Source organism: Labrus bergylta, chromosome 8 (genome assembly GCF_963930695.1).
Source record: "Labrus bergylta chromosome 8, fLabBer1.1, whole genome shotgun sequence".
Classification (NCBI taxonomy): domain Eukaryota; kingdom Metazoa; phylum Chordata; class Actinopteri; order Labriformes; family Labridae; genus Labrus; species Labrus bergylta.
The window spans coordinates 10,821,417-10,847,764 of NC_089202.1; the positions used below are offsets into that span (position 1 = coordinate 10,821,417).

Here is a 26,348-nt window from a genome sequence, read left to right on the forward strand (position 1 = left end):
GCTGGGTGTATTTGCGTTGTGAGCGCCCTTTTCACATAACTGGGGTGTGTGTCTCAGTGACTGCTTGTGTTGTGTGTGTTTTAAGGGGTGTTGCTCACATATGTTCTTTAACCCACTTACATAGGTGGGGTCTTGAAACAGTTAAGTGTGGCTAAGTTCATACAGCGGATAAAGGTGTAGAGCATATACTGCTAAAAATGCAGAAACTCGTAATATGTCTTTTAACTTGTCGAAAAATCGTGAATAAAACAATAGCACTGATGTGAGAAGCTGTTCAATACCACTTTACTGTTGCATCATAATTATAAACAACTATAAATAAGGGTCCACAGTATTAGGCAGGATGACAGATTTACAGTTTTTGTTGTTACACCAGTTTTATAATTTTGTAGAACAAATAGGCTCGTAAGAAGAAAAACACTGAGTTCCACTTTGGCCATACACCATCTGTCCCATTGGCATGAACCCAATAGGACTAATTTTTGTTGAACTGTTGTTCAATTCTAAAGCTGACATTAATTTGTCCACCCGCTCCATTTAGCTGGACTCGATGTGCTCTGACGCCGTGTGAAAAAGCTCAAGGGCGCTAACCACAAAGTTAGCACATAAACATGAGACAAATGATGTTGACAAAGTGGATCAGCTCAGCTGCCACTTTGTCAACATCCACTTTGAGTCCACGTTGATAGATTTCATAGATAGTTTGAATCTTGGCTTTTTTTTCTGTCCACCCATCAAAGCTGTCACTGTCCTCCACCTCTGCCGCCTTCATCTGTCCTGTCAGTGTCTGAGCGCTGAGGTAGTGTCGCTATATTCAGGACTATGTATACGAGCCTGGCACCTGTTCAAATCAGCCCTGTATTTACACTGCAGCTCCATTTAGACTGCAGAAACATGGAGAGCACTCATTACTCTGAGGTTTAGGCTGTCCAACAGAGGGATGCAGAAAAAAAAAAAGATGGATGGAGCGAAGGTTGGATGGGTGGGGCGTTGGCTTGGCTCCAATCCCGGCTTCGGATTGGTTGTTGTCCTGGCAACGGCACGTCTGACCTTATTTACCCCCTCACACACCCCTCACCGTACGCAAGCTGCGTTCTTGCCCAGGCACATCTATTTTTCCGAACACTTTTCCTCCGCACTTTTCTCTGCTTGAGAGCTGAAACTCCTCTTCTTGTGCCCTTTTTTCCTCATACTCCTCTTTGAAGTGTGGCCTCCTTTATGCATACAAGGTGAGGGTCATGTCAGGTAACATTTTTTTGCTGCTGCTGCTGCTGCCACGCTGGTGGTCATACTGAGGCAACATTTTGGCTTGAAATATATTTGGTCCAGCAGCGAAAATATAAACGAGCCATAGACTGCAAGACTGCAACTTTTGTCCATTTATATTGTGGTAATTTCATACCTCCTATGAAAAGTCACTGGAAAGCTTATTTTAGGATCAGACTAGACCTCACATGGAGAGCGCTGCCTATGCATGACAGAGCGCTGCCACAATGGGAGATGATGGTTTCTGCAGACCTGCAGCCGTATCAAAATGGTTCCGATGGAATGGTTTCCATACTGATGGCTCCTGCGGGCCTGAATCGTGCAATTTTCCTCAGCGCTTGACGGCCTTGGCTATACATCCTGTTGTGCTGCTGAGTCCCACAGAACGGACGGAGGAGAACCTTTGCCGTAACAGGCAGAAAATAGGGTCCGTTCTTTACCTGAAGCTGAGATGCCTTTTAGTGGTTGAAGCAGCAGGTGTGTGAATATCTGTGTAGATCAGCAGACACCTACAATTTACAGAAAGAGAAAACACTCAGTTTGATCTACTTGGCTTTTCTGGTCAGTCAACAAACCCTTCAGGGCATATTGCAACTGATCACTTAATCTATTACTCACATAAACCCACAGCAATTGGTGTCCATGCTTATGCACAAAGTTCTTCTTGATATAAATACAAAGCTTCACTATGCGTGAGGCCGTGAGTGTACATCTGCTCGTATCATACTACCCTTTAGAGGCCAGAAACATTGGGTTTCTTTGACAATAGCAGAGTGCATCCCCAAGGAAACTGTTCAGCAAGGTGGTAAGCCACACAGATCCTAATGCATATTAATACAATGTGTGCACTCTGAACTTGCCTGTAAAGAACAACCGCAGACTTAAGTGGATGGAGACTGAAAAGGGTTGGAAAAAGAAAGAGGAGTTTTCACAATCCATCTGCATATTGAGATTAGGAGTCATAGAATAGAAAGCAGAAGACTTATAGAAGGAGTATAGAGGAGACACACTTCCTGCTGACCTTGATAGAAGCGCACACACTCTCACATTGGCATACCAAACAGGAAGGAAAGAGTAGACAAGAGCAACAGCTTGTTCCCCTCAAGTCCCTCTTTCCTCTTGGTGAGGGCCAGTTGATCACCGTCATTGCTTACCATTTCATGACACTAACAATCCAAAGCGCCTGCAGGGTCTTGAGGTTGTGATGTTGGATTTGGGGGGGAAGCTAAGGGGATTTCTCGGCCAGCTGGGCAGGCGGGATGGGGAGGTTGGGGGGGGGGGGGGGGGACCCAGATGGTCAGAGGTGGGGGGTGAAGTCCTTGTTTGTGCGCGTTGAGGGGAGTAAGCACCAGGTTAGACACAACATTGGAGTTTGGGCTCTAGACGCAGCATGGCTTTTTGTGAGCGTGGAGGGGGGAGCACAGAAAAAGAAGGGATGTCATGGGGAGGGTTGTCCTGATTCTGCTCAGTTTTTCAACCTCGCAGAGAGAGATTAAGTAGGAGAGAGGAAATGGGGAACAAAAAGGTTTGAACCACATACATTCTTGAAAATGATGGATAGAATAGTAGTGGAAGTCTCTCCTCTACCCTCTGATTCTCTGACATATGAGTGAAGCCCAACCATTTTAGGATTCCTTCTTTTTCCTCTAGGTAGGATAGGCTGTGGAGCAAGGGAATACTGAAGCTTTGAAGACCTTCTTTGAATGTTCGTTCTGTGGGTGGACAACCTCCTCCTGGACTGTCTTTGGGCTGTTTTTGCCATAAACTATTCTCATACTTTCCTTAAATTATTCCTCTCAGTACAGTGCTGCTTTCCCATGATGAGTTCCAAACTCAGGTTTTATTCACTTGCCCAACAAAAAGATTTTGTTTTTCTCGCTACACATGAATAGCATTCAGGTGGACTTAAATGGTAGGAGTTTTCCTGTTTTCCCAAGAAAGTGGCTTGGCAGAAACTATTGGTTTGTCTCCACAGTTGGGGATAAAAAAAAAAAAAGTTGGGAAAAAAAATGAGCAAGACCAAAAGTTAAGCTACTATTGCTGTTGAGGTAACATGCGTTAGCTAACAACAAAGCCTGTCAAGGTAGAGCTTCTGGGGTGTTAATCCCTGTTCTCAGGTTTTTATGTATTCAATATTTTTATAATTTGTCACATACATTTCAAAAGGTTCTCAGCCATGATATTTACCCATGTCAAATGTTCACTTCATGCTGTGTTAATCTGTTGAAATAACCCACTTACAGCTTATTGTCTACTGATACTCCTTGAAACCGTCAAATCTGCCAGCATGACATTTCTTTCGTTTTACGGCATTGACAGCTGCAAAGTGGCTGAAATGATTATTACTTTTTGAACTCCATATTAGGAACTGCCCTCTTTATTTTCAAATTTGAACAACCAAGATAGCTCTTTCTGTTCTCATACAATGTTGAAGTACATAGGACGTGATGTGAACAGGCAATGAGCTAAAGTAGTTTGTCTTTGAGAGCTGTTTGTACATCTTACTTTGCTCTCCGTGTAGGAAACAGTTTCTACTCACAGACCTGCACAAGATTTTGAAAATAATATAACCTTGGATAGCGGCAGTGGTGAGAGGGTTGTGCCATTGTTCACCAGGTTTAAACTCTATGAGCTCTACACAGATTTACTTCAACTCAACAAGCAAGTCCACTGTTCCCAGCTGTTCTATTTTAATGGAGTGATTTCAGTGAGATATTTGGCTGGAAAGAAAGGATGAGGCATCATGATGAATAGCTAGATTAAACCAAGTGTGATACAAAGAATACCAACACAACCAGTAGGTCAGCCTAGTTAGTTGTGGTATTCGTTCAGAATAATGACTCACTTGGCATCCATTCATCTGTCATTGTGTGCTTAATCTTACCCATCTGGTACACTTGAAAAAAAGAATACCATTTCACAAAGTCATCCTCAAAGAAGAGCAAAGGTTCTGGCACTTAACCAACAGTGTTTCTGCAGCAGCCACCATGAAGGCTAACTCTGTGTCATGCTATGGCCGGCCAAGGCACAGTGACCACAGCGTGCTGTGCCCAGTCAGCATAGTGACCAGAGTTAGCCATCGCCCTGCTGTGATTGGCCACTAAAGAACTGAGGCCTTTCACCAAGCTTTTCGACCCCCCCATCATCACTGCAAGGAACCAACAGCCTTTGACTGAGGCCATTTACGCAGCATCACAAGTGTTCATTAGAGCTACAGCATCTACAGTATACATTTTCTGAATTCATAGGGGATTTATAGTACACTATAAGCAGCATCATATTAGCATTTTAGTTGTAGAAGAATACTATTATCCCTCCATGTTTGTGTGCAATACTTGCGTTTAGTGCCCAAGTGTATTCAGTATGCACAGTATGCAGCTGCTGTGCGTGATCGAGTATCTGTTCTGTATTCCTGAAGCTGTGTTGTGGGATTGTTGCTCCTTTAATTATTCTCTCATATTAAAGGATCAAAGGTCTCCAGCACAGTCAACCCCCTGCATTTCATTAAAATTGCCGGCTCACACACACACACACACACACACACGCAAAGCCTTACACACACAAACCCACACGTGCGCAGCTTCTGTGTGCACATACATTAACATGGACACACATTGGGAGGACAACGGTTATGTTCCATTTTTGAATATCGAATGTGATTTCCTGTAATCATAAAAAAGGCTAAATATTAGCCGTTTCAAGTGTTCCATTGAAGAGCGCAGCGTGTTATTTTTGATTCGGCTCCTTGGTGAGATTTTTCTTTATCAACTGCGAGCCTGCACCAGTCCTCAGAAGGGTGTCGCTGATCACCCTCTGGCATGAGGGTTACAACATGTTTTATTCTCCTGAACTACTTTCAAGTCTAAATGTTTGTGTGTGTGTGTGTGTGTGTGTGTGTGTGTGTGTGTGTGTGTGTGTGTGTGTGTGTGTGTGTGTGTGTGTGTGTGTGTGTGTGTGTGTGTGTGTGTGTGTGTGTGTGTGTGTGTGTGTGTGTGTGTGTGTGTGTGTGTGTGTGTGTGTGTGTGTGTGTGTGTGTGTGTGTGTGTGTGTGTGTGTGTGTGTTGGGGGGTTGCATGTGTATGTGTGTGTGTGCCCTCTCCACTCTGCACCAAACCAATCCTCTCCTCCGCTTCCAGAGGATTCTCCTGCTGATAGGCTGCTCCAGCACTCTTCTTCTTTTACACCTACAGCTCTCTGCGGTTCTCCCATGATGCCTCTGTGCTGTCACCACTCTGGGTGCACAGTGGCTGGCAGGAGGGGAGGATGCTGAGTGTAATTAGGGCGTACCCAGGACCAGAGAAAGAGAGGCAAGGGAAGGGAAGAGGAGAGATGACAGTTTGACATCAGTAGAGCGCACCGTCTTTGTAATTGCTGGCGTGCATATGGTGAAGGCCAAGGCGCGTGGAAGAAGGGGGGGGGGTTGCACCCCCTGAATTGGTAGATTGGATGAGTCTGTTATCAAAAAGTGGTGAAAGATGAGAGGGGGAAAGACGAGATGAGTAGGGATGCAGATTTGGGTTGGGGGGCAGGACAAGACATGAGCTGTGAAGAAGAATCTTGAGGTGAATGACATGTATGGCAGGTGGATGCTGCATGTTGACACAGCACACATCTATTATTATTACACACACCACACACACATTTCCAGCGCTGGTGCACCTAAACAAACACTTCTGTACTTTGGAGAAGCATCGGAAAGCACCACAGGTAGTGCCAAGAAACCAGCTGCTGCTGCGTGTGAGAGTGTGTGTGTTACACTGGCTTATGTGATTTTGTGTTTCCTTAACTAGACAATCCAGTGCCTTTGTTCGGCTGTAATTAGCAGGCACAGGTAATAGAGCTATCTGACCCCCCCCACACACACACACACACACACACATATATACACACACTCTCTCTCTCTTACAAAGACATTCACAGTAGGGATATTGATCAAGGGAGAATGTGTGTGTGTGTGTGTCTGTGCATGTGTGTGTGTGTGTGTGTGTGTGTCCTGAGCGAGCAATCCAGATCGATGGTGTCCTGTCCCGTTGATAGATTGCCAATTCTGCGCGCTAGCTATTGAGCAGGAAGCAGCTTTGGTGAGACCTGCCTCCTGGGCCTCACCTGCTTTTCACACACACACACACACACACACACACACACACACACACACACACACACACACACACACACACACACACAAAACACTTCTGCCTTTCTGCTCCATTATCTCACTCAGAGACGTCCACCATCGCGCCAACATTCTGGTTCAAAGTTAACAGAAAGCGTGGATGTCTATTTCAGTTTCACTCTCTTTGTCATTTCTCCTCTCACTGCTCCATCCATCTTCAAACCATCTCAGTCAGCTGCCTCCTGTCATGTCTCTCTGTTTCATTTTACCTCTTCTATCTCCTCCTCCTCCTCCTCCTCTCATTTATTCTCTCGTTCCCCTCTCTGTCCACCTACTTAACTTGAGACTGCTCGCACTGTCCGGCACCACCCCGCTTCCCTCCCCCTTCCTGTTCCATCCCCATGTTCTCCTTCACTGACTCCCAGCACTCCCTTCTTCCTCTCTCCTCCCTCTCTCCTCCGCTCTGTCACCCCTCTATAAAGACTCCCACTGATGGACCTGAACCTTCTTGCCGTGCCGCATTCTGCTCATCATTGGGGTTTTTTTCCCCTCCTTTGCTCCACATGAAGAAGAGACCAATTAGAGTCCATCTCCTTTCTTTCTCCCAATCTGTTGTTCTTCTCCTCCTCTCAGTGTGTCTGCACTCAGACTCTCTGGGGTCACTAATTAAAACTCTTTACTTTCTTCACTCTTTACTCCACTTTTTTCACCTGTTCACTCAACTTTTCCTTCTGCTTTCTTATTAATTTTTTTTAGTTCCACCTGTCTGCTCCAGCCTGTCTCAATAACCTCGCTTTTCATCAGTCTTCTTCTGTCTTCCACTTCGTTGCCCGCTAATGTCACTCCATCACTCTCACTCCTTCCCTCCATTTGTCACACATTTCTCCCATCACTTATTTCCCTCTACTTTGTCCTATCATTCCGTCATAAATCAAACAAAAGTCAGATGATCGTACTTTGTCTTACGTCTTCCTCTTGTCTTTTCTTCCTCCGTATTGGCTTGTTCATGGCTAACTCTTTATACAGCTGCTGACAGGAAGTCAGGATTCGCAGTCTGAAGGAGCATGCATTATGCAAGTCTTCTGTTCTAATGATGCTGTCTTGTCCAGAGTTGTTGGTATGCCTAAAGCCGGTCAACCTTGACTGGAGACGCAGTTGTGCATGCACATGCACGTCTGCTCAAGTCAGCTCATGCCAGTGTATCTGTAGTGTGTAGAGGGAGAGTGAAAAGCAGAGGGAGTCGAGTTTATTTTACACTCAACCCCCCTCGGTGGTCTTAATTAGCGTATGAAGAATAGTCATACTGTCTTAAAAATTGGTTGTTTTATGGTTTTTGTTTTATAAAAACATATTTTAAACCCCTGCAAATCTTTGCTTTACAACCCTGTGTAATTGTTTTGTATAATATTGATGAACTATCCATCTGCTGTAACCATCCAAATTCCTCCAGGCACAAAGGAATTATGGGAAACCTGTCATCTGTCATCTTTCTCTCTCTGTCTGGGATTAATCACCACCTCTCTATCCCCTTTAGTCATGCATCACATTGTGTAATCATTACATCAAATATTAATGTGATTGTTGTTTTCCTTCCAGGTTACTGGCAGGAGATCTGTCCGTCCAGGTGAATCTGAATGACTACCTGGACATTTACTGTCCACACTACCCAAACAAGGGGACTGTGAGCAACGGGCAGCCAGAGACGTTGGCCCTCTACCTGGTTGGAAAGGCGTCCTTTCAGGGCTGTGTGGAGACCAGACAGGCCATCAAGCGGTGGGAGTGTAACACCCCATATGCTCCGTTTGGACCAGTTCGCTTCTCTGAGAAGATACAAAGGTTCACGCCCTTCTCGCTGGGGTTTGAGTTTCTACCAGGGCAACACTACTACTACAGCTGTGAGTACAGGATGTGTGCATGTCAGAGTGTGCAGTCATAGTTATTAAGTAGTAATATGAAGTGATATGAACAGAGGTACCGTTTGTCTAGTGGTTCTGTTGCGCGCATGAATTGAGGCTAAACTCGTTCTAGCAGCGGCTATGGGTTTGAATCCAACCTGGACCCTTTGCTGCTTGCTATCCTCCACTCTCTCCTCCCAACATTTCCTGTCTCTCTTAAGATGTCCTATCTAATAAAGGAAAAAAGGGTGCAAAAAAAACAAAGAACAGTCATCCTCCCTCACCAAAACATTAGAACACTGAGTTGTGAGAGTGTGCCTGACACAGATAACCTTCTGCTATGTGGGACAATCTGGTTTGTCTCCACAGTTCAGGGTTAAAAAAAAAGTTGGGAACAAAATGAGCAAGTCCAAAAGTTAAGCTACTATTGCTGTTGAGGTATCGTGCATTAGCTAACATCAAAGCCTGTCAAGATAGCTCTTCTGGGGCTACCTTCGTAAAATAAAATAAAAATAAAATAAAATAAAATACCCTAAAAAAAAGATTAAGAAAAGTCAAAAATGTCCATTACATTTTCCTATGGATGTTCCGAAAATGACACGTTCCAACTGTTAATTTTGTCCAACCAGTGATCAAATTCCTAAAGCTGTTCTGTTGACTCTAAAATAACAAGGATAAACCAGCATTTCTTTAGAATAAAAAAGCTTGAACTTGATGATGTTTGGGATTTTTACTTGTCGAATGACTTTAAGACCTTGAGGAACTGAACTTCCGTTAAAGATGAATGCCTCTGATAGTGTAAATCAAAGTCTGAGTTTTGAAAGGAGCTAAAATTCTGCAAAATCCTAAGGTAACCTTAACCGATGGAGTTAAACATCAACAACCAAGATGATTGGAATCATAAGCATTTATTATTGATGAAGTCAATCTCAGATTGATTTTGTGTCGTTTCTAATGTAGAACTAAAATACATTTAAATAATTTGTTAATATTTTAATTGGCAGACAATTATTATTTTAAGTGAATAAAGTCAAAGGTGCCAAAAAACAGAAAATATAAATGTTTAAAGCTCCTGTGAATAACTTTCAATTTGTGTCAGTTTTAGTTCCCAATGTAGACAAAGTGGTACCTCTTATTGTTTTTGCTTTTGTCCTGTTTTATGTAAACCGGCAAATGTATTCCTTATCAAGAATATGTGCCGTTGAAAAATATTTTTTTTGCAACATGCTGTTTTTCTGCAGCCGTTTCAGGCATCTTTACCCCAATTGGTCTCACTTACTTTTGAAGCTCATAAAGAAACATCTAAATGAATTTCAGTGTTTTTGTAACTGGGTCAAAACTCCTCACAGGAGCTCAGAATGTGCATGGACACCTATGCTGGAGGAAGATGTGCCCAGCCTGCTCTACATTTTTAAGGGAGGGAAAGTTGAGAGCAGCTTCAGCCATTGTATTTTTATGAATCGTCGAGTGTTGGCAAACTGATCATTCCGCTCTCCTGTGCTCTTTTCCCATCTATCATTTACTTCAACCTAGTGGAAGAAGAAAATGGAGGGACATAGACAGAAGATAGCTTAGTAGCTGTTCAATCAGTTAACCTAATTTTTCTTACTTTTTTTTACCACTATGGAGGGGGCGACTTGAAACAAGACAGAGAATGAAAGAGTCAAGGGAAGGCACGGTATGAAAGGGGTTACAACAAAGAGACAGAGAGAAGGAGCCACAAATTGTAGGAGGAAGAAATGAAGATCAATACGCAACAGCAAGGAGGGAAAGAAAAGAAAGCAAGCGGAGGGGCAGACGGAGGTAGAGAAGCGTGGAGGAGTGACAGAGAGAGAGAAAGAGCAAAAGATGGACACAGTCTGACAGTACAGGAAGAGGGGAGGGGGGGTTGATGAGAGGAATCTAGTGAAAGAAAAGGGAGAGCAACAAAAGGGATGGATGAGACGAAGGGAAAGAAAGAATCTTTACATAAATTACTGTTGCAGTCCGAGGGACAATGGAGTATTGTGAGGGCATGAGAGAGTGGTTTTTACACACACGCTAACACACATGTATTTATGTACACACACACACAAACACACACTGGGCTATTGTGGCTGCTCAGGCCCGTTCAGAGAAAAGCAACAATGGGTTCCCCCCTCTTGGTGGAGCCACATCGGGAGCAAGAGCGATTGTGTGTGTTTTGTCCACATCAAAGATAAAGCATAAAGTTGGTCCAAATGTCTGGCCCTGGGGTCTCTGTAGTGAATGAGCCCGCAGCACTGGAGATAGAATAATAGCATTAGAACAGTACAATAGTATTAGGAACACTAATGGCATTAGTTGGCTCAGCTCCTCTTTGCAGCTCCCACAGACTATGATACTGACAGCACACTGTCACTGGGTCTCTGCCCCACTGCTGCTCCATGTGTGGATCCTCACAAACAGGAAACACCTTCACTTCCTCTGAGAGTCAGCTGATCTTAACAGGGAAACATGGAGGGGTTTCCATGATGACCAAAGAGCTCAACTTTCACGAAAAACATGGAAATCCGTAAGCAATCTTCATTGCTTGAAAAACACAAAAAAATCGTACACGTTAATGAAACTCAAGAAAGCAAGTTTACAACATATATCAGGCATTTATACAGAGACCAACTGAAATAAAGAAAACAAAAAGCAATCCTGAAAAGTTTAAAACAACCAAACAAAAGCCTCCAAGCAACACTAAAAAAGTTAGCTGTCACACTTTGCTATCCTATGTTATGCCAATGTTAGGCCTGTACAGGAATTATGGGATAACAATGTTGCAGCTTGTTGAGCTGGGAAAAAATGTTTTTCACAGTTTTCAACCAGCGATCTCACTCCAATTGCCAAATAGATATGTTTACATGTTTTGCAGTTTGAAATATAAAAACGATTGAAATTAAGAATATAAAAAAAAAAAAACGCAACTCCATTATAAATTGAACAGAAACATGTCACATTTTGAATGTGTGTTCAGACCAAACAGGTGTCATTTTTTATTAACTTGATGAAATTAAGGAAAGTCAACGGCACCACACAGTCTCAAGGAGGGACGCAAATGACATCATTGATGTGAAAATGTGACATTTTCATCTTTTGGGTATTTGTTAGTTTAAAATGTAAACTTGACGCAATCTAAAAAGCCAATCGGCATTTAAATGAACCTGAATTCCTTGGATGATTTTGTGGTCTATGTTTATGGGTCTTCAACTGTGCATCTTTTCTCGATGGAAATATATAAACATTTCCATTGTTGTATCTCCTTTCGGAATTGGCTTGGGTTCTTAATTCACAGCATGCATCTCCAAAAAAAAATGTTTGTTATTGTAGAGTGGTTTTTAATTTTTTTTAAATGTAATCATTCATTTTTTAAAGCTCTTCGGATATACAAATTTGAAAAAAATTACTGTACAAAATAAGTCTGGTACATCACTGAAAAGTCTGTGTATGATCAATGGAGGTTTCAAGTTGAAGCATCATAGTTGTATTAAAATTAAATTGGGCCATGATTGTCTTCCCATTAGGTATGATGTCACTTCATCTTTCTAGTACCTCCTTGACCATACAGACATCCCTATTCTGCTCAGCGAAGGCCAAGCATCCAAAAAGGCTTTAATGAAAAAATAGAAAACGATTAAATAAAGTGAGAATTGTGTTTGAGTTGCTGTCATACGAGATCCAAAACAGCCAGTGAGTTGACCTTGGGTAAGACTTGATATGTTGGTTTCTATGCGTCTGATTTGTGGAGTTTCTTTATTTGCTAGTGAGTTTCATGTTTTGGTGAAATGACCTCTTAAGTTATTTTGTGTTCATTTATTCTTACGTATCTCCAAATCTGACATGTATTGCCAAACTTTGAAGATATCCTTTGTCCTTCTGCGATGAGCCCTCTCAGCACCCGTAGATTGTGCCTTATCACAACACCCTGGCACTGTTATTCTCTTCTGTTCAGATGAAATCAGAGATACAAAGTGAGACAGACCGGCTACGATCATGCACTCAGCTTGAGTGGAGGGCCCCTGTTGAGTAAGCAGCTGTTTGTGAATAATTCTAATATAAAGCCTTTAAACTGCAGTTTCCGGGCAGATTTGTTTTATTAAAGCAATACTGCGCTGACAGGTAATACAGCCGATGTTTGCCTGTTTTCCCATGTGAGCCGTGATCAGTATTGATATCAGAGCAGCCCCAGACTTTTATGGCTGCACTCTCCATTTTGTGTTTTATTGTTTTTATTTAGTTGTGCAGATAAGTGTGATATATGTCAGTGCCTGTGACACAGGGATATGGTGTCATTCTTTACACTCATATCATGTATTGCATGAGGCAATGAGGTGATACAACAAGAAAACAGCCGCTGTCCTCGTATAAAAGTTCTTCAAAAGTAACTAGAGAGTCCTCAAAAAGTAGATTAGATGGAAGATTTCATTCAGTTGATGCAAATGTCTCTTTTATTTGACAAGTTGGAATTTTGCAGACTTTTTAAACCTTTCTCTTTTTGTTCTTTCCAGCTCTGCCCACAGATGAAGGCCCTCCTCTGCCATGTATGAAGTTACGTGTCACTGTGTGCTGTGAGCCTAGTGAGTACACTCATCTTTTTATCTGTTCTTCCTTTCATGCTTCCCCTCTTTTTCACACGGAGACACTCCTTTCTCTGCCTCTCTCATCTCTACTATCAAGGCCATGTAGCATGATGTTTAGGCTGCTTTCATCCTCACTATTATTCCCTCTGTTTTCTTCTCGTCTTTTTGAACTACTCGCTGCATTAACCTTCTACTTTTCTCAATGAAACCAATTTTATCTTCTCTTCTCTGTGGTTGCATTATCTAAAGCCTTGTAAAATGAGATTTACTATCTAACTACCTACTGTAGCACAGTAGCCATTTTCCTCTGACATAACAATCAGGGCGTATAGCAACATAGTTGTGCTGCTATATTCCAGTTCGTAAGTAATAAAGGGATCCTGAAAATGATTATCATTTCACCACTTCTAGTTAAATAAGCATCAGAAAAGACATTGATACTGGAAACTTGGGGAGGAATTGTGTCCATATCTTAAGGAAAAACAACATATTTGTTAAGCACTACCTTTGTTCCTCAGCTAATGCTGGCAGTCAAGCACTTCCCAGAATTCACAGTGTTAGTTTACATTACCTTAGCAATTAAGCATGTTAACTTGTCATTTGTTACTTGTCATTTTAAGCTAAAATAATGTTAGCTCAGAATCTATCCCTTTCCTCGTGTAGTCTGTAAAACTGCCAAAATCGCTTTTTGCCACTTCCAAGCTAACGCTAACACTTGTCTATGGTGGTTGTACATTAGCTTCTTTTTTTTTTTTTTACCGTAGCTAATGGGTTATCTATTGTGTTGTATTATCTTGTAATATGACTCTCTTCTCTTTACACATCTTTAATAGGTGTATTGTTCGCAATGTTCTCAATCTTTTCCACTAACAACCTTGAACACATCGGTACAACAATACTACGTTATTTGAGCTTTCAACCCTGAGCGAGGAAAAGGCCTCTGTATGAATATGGTCAAATGGTTTTAGGTTATTTGAAGCACAAGTTCCCCCTGAAGTACACCTCTTGCCCTCCATCACCCCTCCCTCAATTCTCTATTCTCATTTTATAACCTCCTTGTCTCCCTCATTCTCCCACTCTCCATCTCCCTGTCCCACTGTGAAATTCCCAGCGTTGATCTAATCCAGAGTGCGCCTGGAGTAATGTTAGTCTTCCAGTCCAGTGAGCTGCCCATTCCGGTTGGGAATGTTGCCCAGTCACTGTGGGAATCCCTGTACAGTTGTTAGTGTGTGTGTGTGTGTGTGTGTGTGTGTGTGTGTGTGTGTGTGTGTCTCTGATGTGTGTGTGTGCAATTCTACATCTTTGACCGTTTTTGTCCGTGTCTTTGCACTGTGTGTTTTAGTGCGTTTGTGCATGAGTCTATGGACCTTTCTGGAGATTGCATTTATACAAGTGTGTGTTCGTGTGACCTCATGTGCGTGTCTGAGACGTCTGTCCCAGTTCCCATCCCAGTGCTATCTGCAGGGGGGCTTGTCATGCCATCCCAGGCTGAACGAACAGACACAGAAAAACTGGTCGTGAGGATGTGTGTGTGAGACCCATTCATTAAATTCCTTCATGTTTTCTAACAAACACCATCCGTCATAGCTTCCTTGATTCAATCTATGGTGTAAAGTGGAGAGAAAATATATATTTTTTAAATGGAGCCAAAAAAAGTGCCCCATCCGTCTCAAATGAATTCCTAAATGCCATCTCTGTTCCGGCCCGAGACGGAGACTAATTTGCTGCACTATTACCACAGTGAAGGCTGATGACTTTTTTTATATGTTAATTATCCTGCTGTCATTAATTAGAAAAACCGCAGATAGTTGCTCAGTGAGGAAATGCAAATGTCATCTTGACCTTCCGACAGAATTCCCCGATCAGCCCATCCAAGCCAGAAATTATCAGAATATCTGAAATCACCTGGATCATCTTAGACTGTAGACACACACACACGCACACACACACACGCACACACACTTATCTTTACTGTTAAAGCCCATTACCTCACATAAGCAACACTTCTACCTACAAAGCACACATCTTTAGATCTACTGGCACCTTTTCTTGTGTTTTTTTTTAATCTCCCTCTCATCCTGTTCTTTAACCAAAACTAATCCCGACTAAATTTGAGGATCTCCCTGTCCATGTCTTCCCCCCCACCCCACTACTGTTTTTTCTCTCTTCCTTTTTTAGTCTTCTGTCATTCTTGAAGTGGCACTAATCCTCCCCTTCTCTCTGTCTCCTCAGCTCTCTCCTCCCTTCCTCATTTTTTATGATCTTTCGCTACTGGAGCAAAACTAATCTAGGTGCTATCCACGGCACTACTCCCACTCCTCCTCCTCCTCCTCCTCCTCCTCCTCCCCCTGACTCCTCCACCTTCCCTGTGTCTTCTCTGTCTCCTTCGTTGCATCTCCATATCTACAATATCGTTTATTCACCTCGCTCCTGTTTTTCCGCTCCATCTCTGTCTTGCGCATGCTGTGCAGCGAGAGCGTTGCGATGAGGATACATGAGGCCGTAGAGAGGGAATGAGATGGATGAGGTGAGGGAGGAGATGAAGGAGAGTTGGAGGGTCTTCCTCTCTCTCTCTCTCTCTCTCTGTCTTTGGCTGTCCATTAGTGGCGGTTTACCACAGCTGTTGTTGTGTTGTTCCCTGTGGTAACACCTCACATACTCTTTAGTTCCTTCCTGCTCAGGTTGCCTTTTATCTGACAGGTAGCATGGCAGCAGGGCCAGTGTGTATGAGTTTGTGGGTGTGTGTGTGTGGCCGTAGGTGATGGCAGCCTCTCTTGTCCTTCAGCTGCATCTCCTCTCATGTCTCCACTTCGAAACATGTACCTCCCGCCCCCAACTTTTTTTTTTTTTTTTTTGACCCCACAGAAGAAGCCCATGTGATTAAAGGTCGCTCCATGAGGGGATGCCCTGTTGTAGCTTTTTTAATTAATTACCTGCACGCACACACCTTTGTCACACTGGTCTGTGACAGTGAGAGGGTCCGTCAGGTACGCTGTCATTGCTCCAAGGTCAGCCACAACTAGCCAGTCCCTCGGTCTCCTCTCCAGGGTGTGAAAATGTGTGTGTTCATCACCTTAATTTAACACAAGATCACAATAAAACCAGGCAGGACCGACTCATCTGTACCAGCAGCTCCAAATGACTTCTTGTTTGTGAATCTTTCGCTCCGACTTTGCATGTTTCTGCATCCTGGTTGTAACTTAGAGCATGGTAAAGGCTGTTTTGGTTTCTACTAGGTTCTGGTTCTCTCTTATGATTTTGATGTGTATTTGAACGCACCACTGTCAAGATCCACGCCAGAGAAAGAGCTTAGCAGAAAGGTGTTGCATCAGAAAACAAGGCTCTGAATTGGCATCAGTAGACGGATGTCACATGAAATCTCCGACGCCCTGCCTGCAGCCCTCGGTGCATCTTCCACCGTCTCGCTTCGCCTCTCACTCCATACTTACCTTTCTTTTTTGTTTTGTTTTGTGGCTGCAACTTCTCCCTAAAAAAACTCCTCCTGTTGTGTTTATCTCTCTTGTTCTCCTTGTTGCTCTGCCTCTCCGCCATTTCTCTTTTGCAGCCGTCCCACTGTGAGAAACCATTACAGACCGACTCCTCTCTCTCTCTCTCTTTCTCTAATTGATTCTTCTCCTCTCTTCGTCTCCCTTCCCTCCTTTCTGTCGTCCTCCTGCTGTGAGCAGTCCATTGCATTCATTTCAGTTTGCAGAGCTTCACCATTTCCCCAGTTTCTCTTTTTTTTTCCTGCGATTTTCTTTCTTTTTCTTTCCTTTTTTTTTGTTGAAATTTCTTACATCGCTGCTCTCTACCCCACCCCACCCCACCCCACCCCACCACTACACCACCCTCTCCCAAATACCTTTGTACCCTCTGAACTCGAGACACACAAGAATAGAGCTCAAAAACAGGCACACACACACTTTGCTTTCCAAAAACCGAGCGCCATCCGATACCGAACTAAACACCATAAATCTGACTTTAACCGCTTTCGGCAAATAATTTGTTCACTTGATTTTAAGTGCAAATTCTGTTGAACTTTTTATTTGAATGCTAAAACTCACAGGTTTGTTTAGCGTTAGCTCCTGAATGTGTAAAATGGCGGCATGAGTGGAGAGGTGGGATGGTGGAACAGTGTCAGCCTCTGCAGTGGGGCGTTCTTCTGACTGGAAAGGCGCACACACACATACACTGGCACAAGCACACACACACACACACACACACACTCACACACACTCACACACACACACTCTCACACATTTAGCCATAGTTGTGCATGTACAGTCATACATGCTGCATGTGTCTGGCTGCAGTGCAGAGACAGAACTGTATTTTATTTTTTATTTTTTTACATTCACAGCACCATGGACGCCATTTTGTGGCAGAGCTCACCATGACCAAAAATTATGATGCTGCCACAATCTGGTCACCTCAGTGTTCAGGGTTTTTTTTTTTTTTTTGCACGAATGGCTTTTTAAAAGGAGATCAAAACACACAAATCACTCAGTCGGGTAAACACGAGGCATTTAACGAGGGCGCATTTAAGTTTCCCGGGGCCGCGTCGTGTTACAGAAATACTTCTTGATACTGTTAATTAAAACGTTTATCATCTACCAAAGTGATAAATAAGTCTGATTCAGGTTTTTTTTGTAAATGTCATACGGAAATTATTTTTATGTGGAAAAACTAAATAAAAGAATAATTGAGTGATATAATCTGGATTTCTTTAAGATATGTTTTTTTTAATCTTTATTAAATCATTTTGTTGTTATTTTAATGAAGTTAAACGGCTGAATTGAAAACATTATATACCTTTTTCATTTTTTAGCTTTTTTTTTTAGCTTGAAAGGACGGCAGATTATTAAAAAAACATTCTTTGGTCATGAAATTGTCTTAAACGTGGGCTGAAAAACATAAATCCAACATTCTTCAATTAAGAAGCTCTTTTTTAAATAAACGCAGCATGACATTTCCTGCTCTTTTGTGCACATATGTGGAACTATTTTGAACACAAGTACGAGTATTTTTCTGTTTGCTTTGATTTATTTTTTTTTGCCCCCAAACAATGAGGGTAACATCCTCACAGACTCACACAGGCATGCACAGCAGCTCATGGAGAGGCCTGGGCCCAGCATGCTATTTAATGCTTCGTTAACCTCTCGATGGTCGTTAGTTGTACATATCCTGGGAGTAATTTGGTCTGTCTGTCAGGGCGACATGTTGCAGCGCAGGACCTGTAGGTACAAGATGGATCTTACAGGCAAACACTGTGTTTCCACGCTAAGCCTTCATTTGATAAATCCTTTCACCCCTCTGCTGTGTGAGCCTGCAACAGATGAGCACAGAGTGTCCCATTTCCTCTCCTGTAATCTCAGTCAATCGCTGCGGGATGTGGATAGGTGGTAGTTTTCCTGCAGACATCAACACACACTTTGTCTTAATGTGTGCGTGTGTGCAAGCTTGTGTATGTGTGGGAGTCTTTGGGGTTGTGTCAGGGTGGGTTCAAGGCCCTAAACTGATTTAATAACCGGTACAAACGTACCTTTTTTTCTGAGGGGTTTTAACCGTTTCCCCTTTAAAGCTTCGCTACCTTTTTCCACATCTCATCACCCCCTCCCCTATCCCTCCATCCTGCAGTCCCTCCATCCTTCCCTCCATTATTTCCTTTTAGTCCGCCCCCTGCTGAGAAAGTGACGCCCAGACACAAACACCCCCCTATTCCGTCTCTTTCTCTTTCCCTCCCTGTTTCTCTCTGTCTGACCTTGTTTCAATCTTTCCAACCTTCTTTTTCTTTCCGCCAAACTTTCTCACTCGAGTCTCCGCTGCCTTTCCTTTCATCTTCTGTCCACTTCTTGGTTTCGCTCTGTCGTTTTGAATTTTCTCCCGTGTTTTCCCCCTTCTTTTTCATTTCCTGTATCCCCTCTGTATAATCTCGATCATTCTTACCCCTCCTAATTTCCATAACACTATCTTTTCCTGTTGCTGTGCTTCTCAAGCTCTTTTTTTTTTTTTTTCACCGACCTTTAAGAGAATTTGCATAGGGGACATATTTAGGGTTGCACAGCCAGTCAGTACTCATTTTTCATGGCGTTAGGCTTTGAGTAATGGTTAATACCTCCCCGTGGTCATTTGTCTGTTTCTGGCTTCTTTTGTTCCACAGAGCAGCAGCTTTATGAGAAAGTTAAGCATGCAGAAATGACTAATCAGCAACTTGTTTCTTTGCCTCAACTTTATCTAAGTCATGCTTTCTTTTCTTTCTTTTTGCAGCATCGGAAGGTTCAAAACAAATACAAGGTGAGATGAAGCATTATAAACCCATTTTTTTTTCTAAGGAAACATTTTTGGCTTACATAAATACTGAAGTATATGCAACATTCTGTTTGTGTGTGTGTAAAGTAAAAGTTCAAATGCGGCTTAAAAAGAAAGTTAGTGGACCAAAAACATGAAAATGAGAGAACACATGAAGGTAATTGGACTAATTCGTTTGAGAAAGTGGTCGAATGAATAATGCTTGTGGACAGAGTGCTACATCGAGAAATCGTAATCGATGCGATGTGAAAATACCCTTACTTTCTTGGAAACTTTTTCTGCAAGAATTTGGAACTTGTAAAATGTTAAATCCCTGCAGGAATTGAAGCTGGTATGTAAAGTTCTTCTGCAACTACATCCACAATTCTGACACCTCGAAAAACTCTGAAGATTCAATTCAATAAATACATTTTTCATTTATATAGCCTCAATGAAAAAACAAAAAAGAAACGCACATCCCTAAGTGGGTGCTGGATCCAAAAACACGATTAGGTAAAAAGAAGCAATCAAGATCCACACACCAAGGAGCTCCCAAGGGTTTATTTTAAGTAGTTTAAGTGACGTTTCGAGCCAACATGCTCTTCCTCAGACTTAAGTTGTTATTTATATAGCCTAAAATCCCAATAGGATTGATATCTCATGGTCAGAGATGGACTCAACTTAAAGCACCATGAGTGAACATGGTGACAAAAGTGACCAGAAAAATTTACTTTTGACAGGCAGAAACTAAGAACAGAACCAGACTGCACAGTTATCTGTTAGGGTAGCCGTAGGGTTAGGGTTAAAAATAAAAAGTGGCCTGGATCAAAAGTCACAAGATTGTGAACATAAAGTACTTTAGTGTATCTGATACATAATATTTAATGAACAAAGTTTTCTTTCTCTTGTTCAGGGACCGCACCTCCAAGAAGCGCCTGCTCACTGAAGACCACTTCGCCTCCACTCCTCCTCCTCCTCCTCCTCCTCCTGCTGATCACCTGATGATCCTGGACCTTCCTCACCACTGCTGACCTCACCCCTGTCCTCCATCTGATTGGGAGACACTACTCAGAGTACATGATGCAATCTCCGCTCAGACAGTGACTGGCATGAAGCGATCAATGCTAAGCTATAGCTAATAACAGACATCATCAGCTTCCTGTGGCTGTGTTTATCAGTGAAATTCCACCAAGAATCATGTTTTTGTTTTTGTTTTTACCAGAACTGGACCATAGTGACTCAGGGACTGACATGTCGAATCACAGTGATTCATTCCTTGTTATTTTCCTCTCCCAAATGTTGTGTAAGTAGTAGAGAAGAATATTACACATGAGGTGGAGCTAGTCATAAGACTCATATCTGGGTCTGATGCCAGAAGAACAAAACAAAGAGCCTTTCAGGACAAACTTCTCTCTCTCTCTTTTTCATCATTTTACATTTAATTTTCTAGTATTTTCTTCTTTTAAACACCAGCCTCCTGTTTTTCAAGTGGCCAAATATCACATGCTGCTGTACTGATTGGCTCAGGTTGGAGGTCAATCTCTTATTTGTGACTTAAATTTAGGACTTTAAAAAATATATATCTCTTAAAGATAAATGTATTATTTTAGCCTTTTGTAAGATTTAAGATTTTGGCATTTGGGAAGAAAATATTTGAACATTCTGGAAAAGTCCAGCAGGGATGCTGCGCCCCCTACTGGGATTGAACTGGTTGAACTGGAGTTGGACTGGGTTGTGAACTGGACACTAGATTCTGGTGCTGAGTGGTAACTGTATGGACCTTCGGCTGCGTGTGTGGACCCCCCTGTTGTTCTGCCTTTCCCTCTCCTCATTCTGCTTGAGACTGAAGCATAGAGCAGAGGGGGGTTATGGGTAACCGGAGAGCATGAGCTCGTCTCGCCCCACTGTACACATTGCGGACCACTGAGGAGGCTGAGTGGTGGATGCTCATGTTGAAAAACAACAGATGTGTAAAAATGCACACTAGCTTTGAGTTTACTTTTTATTGTTTGTGATGTTTTCTTCTTTCTTCTTCTGTTTATTTTTTTTTACGCAGCATCATTAATTTGAGGTTTAACTTGGTAAATAAATCGTGCAAAATGAGTTAATTACATGACTCAATGGTTTAGTGAGAGGTGATCTCTGATATTAAAGTGAAAAACAGTCGGTCAAAAATAGGTTTTTGCTGCACAAACTTTGGTTTATATTCTGCATTCATGTGTTTTGTTTTATTCACAGTACGCTTTGCTGCAATGTAGTTACATGTGTGAAATCATTGAAGGTAGAATTAATTTCATTTTCTCAGAATTTACTCTAGATGAATTAATTATTAATTGAATTAAATTAAAAAATATATTGATTATATTCCAGATTTTCAAAATGAAATTAGAGAATGAATCTATCTTTCATTGAAATTAGAATTATAACAAGATTATATTAAAAATAAATAAAATAAAATAATAATAATTATCTCCTCAAATTATTTTTGTGAAAATCTTTAACTCCAATGCACAAATTAACTTAATGAAAAACTACATTGTGAGCACTTAATATATATATTTTTCTGAACGAAATGTGTTTGTCGTGCTATAAAAACACACACACTAGTCGTGCTGTCATTTTTTTCATTGTTGTTTCCGTAAATCAGTATGAAAAATAATGGTTGAATATTTGTGAAAGAATATTAGTGTTGTAGAATTTTACAGACCAGTGCATCTAGCTTTTTGTTTTTGATTTCTTTACGTGTGTGTGTGTTTTCTGCTTTCACATTTTAGTGAAGAATGTCGCTTCTTCTGTGAAGAGCCAACTGCAATCTGAGCCTTTTCTTTTTTACACTACGAGACAACAAAATAAATATGATTTCATTTAAATGTGTTGAGTCAATCCTCATTAAACTCTTTACCAGAAAATATCAATAAAGTAACCGCATGTCTCAATGATGACACACACACACACACGACTATATTTGCAGAACACACACATGCACTACAATACACAGGAGCATGAAGATAAGGAGACTTGAGGGACTTAAAGTGACCTTGCGGTGTCAGAAGCCAGTGTAATGTGAGTGACCTGCTGGGATATTGAGTTTTTATCGCTGGTCCTGATAACATTTAGATAACCAATAGACTCCCTGTGCAGTAGAAATAGACCCTGAAGCATTATTGCCAATACATCGACCTTGCAGTGTATTTATTTTCAGTAAATGCAGAGCAAGGAGACATGGTTTTTATTTGACATATAGTAGCCTAGTATACATCTAAATAAGCTGCAAATGCATTTCCACCTCTGTAGGCTGTGGTGTAGAGCCTCTTGTGATGCTAGGAAGGCAATTTCCTGGATAATGGGGCTAATGCTCCTATTTCATGCTTTATGATCCTTTCTGATGACATGTTTGTCACTGTGGAGGCATGTTATGAAATGCCTTTGATTTTGACCTTCATGTAGAAATACCCTTAGCCTGTGTTTTCATTCAGTTGCTATTGTGAGTGATGAAGTAAGCATACTTGAATCAGCGGAGAGATGGGACACTTTTAGCCCGCTGTAAATTGCAGAGGCAGTAAAGCCTCTGCAATGTTGTTTACTACGGCCTGCACAGACCAAAGCTTTTATGTCATCGTCTGATAACAAGCTACTTATTTTTTTATTTTATTAAACATAGGACATGCTTGAACAATCATATCAAACAACGTTCATATTTTTCCGAGTTTCTTTCTAATTTGTTAACGTTTTGAAGAAGAAGTCTGCTGTGCGACGGTGTACTAAAAGCTGGATCTGAACTCTCCCTCCAAAATAAACTTCATAATTATGGACGGATGTTGCCATGGTATATAAATTTTGGAAGATCATAAAAATCCCACGTCAAAGCTCCCTCAGAGACTTTCTGGGAGGACTGTGATCATAAACAATTTCTGGAAAGACAAATTTAGTTTTTATCTGTTTTAGAATTTCAATAAAATACTCATTATTGCACATCCAGATTGCACCACTGACACTGTAATTACACTGTATTATATTTCAACACGGCCAATCTTGTTGCCACAAGTTGGCCTCTATCTAATTGAACCTCGGCTAAGGCTTAGATTGCCGGTGTTGATTACATTCTCGGAAATATAAAACTAAAGCTATTAAAAGAAGCAAATGTTGCTTAATAATGTTTTATTGCCATAATTTGTAAAATATACTGAGTAATTTTAGCTGCTAAAATAAGTACAAAGATGTATAGCTGAGTTGAAGAAGTGAACCTATGTGAAATGATTTTAGTGTCCAATAGGAACAAGATGCTTCAGACACAAGCTGTTGAATTTTGGAAGGATTTTTCTTTTTCAGTGTTGAGAATTTCTCAGTTTGTAATCAATACATTGACCAGAAGCAACACCACTGTCGGTTCATATAAGGTGAACTGAGGTGAGGTAAGAGGGCTTCACACACGACAGCAGATAGTTTCCCTCTGAAAACTTTACTAACATGAAGAGGTCCTTAAGGAAAATTGTGTTCCAACATTTAAAAAAATAAATGAAGTTGGCTTTTTGTACTTTATTCAAGTTTCTGCATCTGCTAAAAAAAAGAAGAAAAAAGCGCTTCATGTCTGGTGGGCAGTGAAGCGTTAAAAGTCCACTTTCTGTGGGCATTCGGTTTTCAGACTGTAAAACTTTAACTCCATCATAATATTCTAGACAAGCTTTAACTTGAAAGTATTCTTTCTTTCATTTTATAGGAATGATTTAGTGGTTGCTTTAGCTGCTAAATTTTCACTGTTTTGCCCAGAACTGAGATTGAACTGTTCTATCAAAGCACAGAGCCTGAAATACTCTGGCCACATCTGCCTCAGTCCAATTTTTCATCAGGTAATAGGAAAGAATCAGTTTAAATGATGTGACTCCTCAATGCTTTGGACAATTTACATGAAATCTTTTAGCATGATGAAGAAGGAGAAACTCTTTGAATGGGAAACATGTTTTCTGTTGAGGGCTACTGCTGCCACATGTCTAAGCAGAAATAAGCATTTATAATAATAATTAGTATTTATGGATTTAGTAGTGCGGTTTTACTAATTATTAGAAAGGCTGAGTGTCAGAGATAATTGCGTGTGGCGATATTCAGTACAACAGCACAACCTGTGTGTGTGATATTGCTTCTACTTTTTAAAGATTTATTTTTGGCCTTCTTATGTCTTAATTAAGAGACAGGAGAGTGGTTAGAGTCAGAAATCAGGAAGAGAAAGAGAGAGAGGGGGAATGACATGTGGAAAAAGGAACCACAGGTTAGACTCGAACCTGCAGCTGCCCACCTTTGAGGACTTCAGCCTCTGCACATGGGGCACGTGCACTAACCACTAGGCCACCAGCGCCCCAGGTGTGATATTTCTTTTATACAACACTTATATATATTATTACTTGTTGTTAAAGACATCTATTATTTGGCTCCACTAACACAATTAATTATTACTTGACTGATCAGGAATGCTGCCGTAGAAACACAAACCTTTACTGTTATTTCATTACATTTTGTGTCATGTTAGTGCAAAGAGCTGCTTTGTTTAGTGTACATTTAGTTTAGTATACGTCTTCATTTATCAACCAACCACAGGTTGTGTCGATTGGCTGTTTCTTTTGTCTGCATTTGTTATTCCATGGGTAAACCTAACCAATCTAAAGTAAGAACACTCACTTTAACGTTCATCATGAAATGTTTATTAAGATTATCAGCACACCAGAAGAGAAGTGACACATGTAAGCAAAGGTCCAAGCTGTGCTGTTATATTTTATACCAGCACTTATGGAATGCCTCTGCTACAATACATTTTTTATAAAGTAACTCTTCAAAGTCTTCAAACTGTGTGTTCAGCAAAAAAGCCATTAGCAATTCCAAAATGAAGGACCCTGTTTAAGTCCTTTCCAATCAGCAGACTGTCACATGCCATCTCTTGCACATATTGCGTCTCCTTTTTCACCCCTTTATAATCCGATACAGAATACATTGTACTTCCCAGATTGAATGTTTGACCCCTCATGTGGAGAGTGGAAATCTGACTTAAGATGCTAAATCGGTGAAGGGGTGTTATAACAAGCAGACCCTATACTAAAATGCCTTTAGATTCTTTAGAACAAAAAAAAAAAAGAATATCCTCCTTCTTTATTCTGGGACGTTTCACTTCACTTCTTTTCCACATGTGAGGAGTTTTCCAGTGGCCCTCAGCTGATCAGTAGTTAAACCACACTTTGGACTTGAATTGTAGAGAATCACACTGATTCTTTAAAGTGTCTTAGGACATACAGAGCTGGAGCTGTACGGGTAAATGTTTAGTTATTAGGAGACCATGACAAGAAAATTTAATTTTAAATGTGTTCCTATAATGGTTAAAAAACTAAACAAACAAGAGTCAACACTTTGAAAAAAACACAACAACCACAATTTAAATTATCTATCAAAGTGCAGATTCTAAATGTCACCTTACTAGAAAGTAGTTCTTACTGGATGAGTCTCTGAAATAACACATTTGCATTTAGACATTCCTTTCCGAAGCCACAGCATCACAACACCCCCAGCTTTGGAGCAATCTGTGCCTCTTTAAAAACGCCATTTGATGTTTTTCATACAGTGTGTTGTAATTTAGCACATCATTTACAATAAAGAATCTTGCGAGAAGCATTAAAACAACGCGGTCTCCAAAGCAGGTTGCATGTGCTGATTAATGCTTGTGTGTGAGATGTGTTAGGCTTTGAAAGCCTCTGAGGGGGATCATTGAAATCATTTTGTAGCCTTGATGATGAGTCATGTGCAGTTTAATTTCTGAGTAATGAATAAAAACTGCTTTTATTTCCGCTTCAGGGGTCAAAAGAGTTTCCTCTAAAAAAAAAAGAAGTGTGCATCTGCTTGTACTACTCTTCTTTAAATCGTATCTTATGTCTTATTTCTGTTGTCTATGAAAGCAGGCACTATCAGTGTGTCACAAAAACTGTGATAAAGATGGAGATGGAGAAGATATTTCGGCATTGAGCTCAAGTAAAAACACATGTCGGGAGGTATTGCCTCTTTTCTCATTTACAACCATTTATATCTCATTTTATACAAAGTTCAAATCCAAGGACACACATGGGATCACTGCAAGGACTACATTATAAATAATACGATGAGTGAGATGTCAAATGGAAGCAGTAAACATAAATATTTTTGTAAAGCATGCCTGATTTGGGATAT

At 41.2% G+C, this 26,348-nt stretch overlaps 1 protein-coding gene across 1 annotated transcript in view; it reads left to right on the top strand.

Moving 5' to 3' along the window:
• si:dkey-246i14.3 (ephrin A4) overlaps positions 1-22,018 on the top strand; it is a 34,286-nt gene extending 12,268 nt beyond the window's left edge. Inside the window, exons 2-5 of the mRNA XM_020641931.3 lie at positions 7,976-8,274; positions 12,789-12,857; positions 19,128-19,154; positions 20,062-22,018. Of these exons, the coding sequence (XP_020497587.1) occupies positions 7,976-8,274; positions 12,789-12,857; positions 19,128-19,154; positions 20,062-20,150 (484 nt within the window). The 3' untranslated portion in view covers positions 20,151-22,018. The remainder of the gene's footprint in view (positions 1-7,975; positions 8,275-12,788; positions 12,858-19,127; positions 19,155-20,061) is intronic.
• Positions 22,019-26,348: the final 4,330 nt, after the last annotated feature.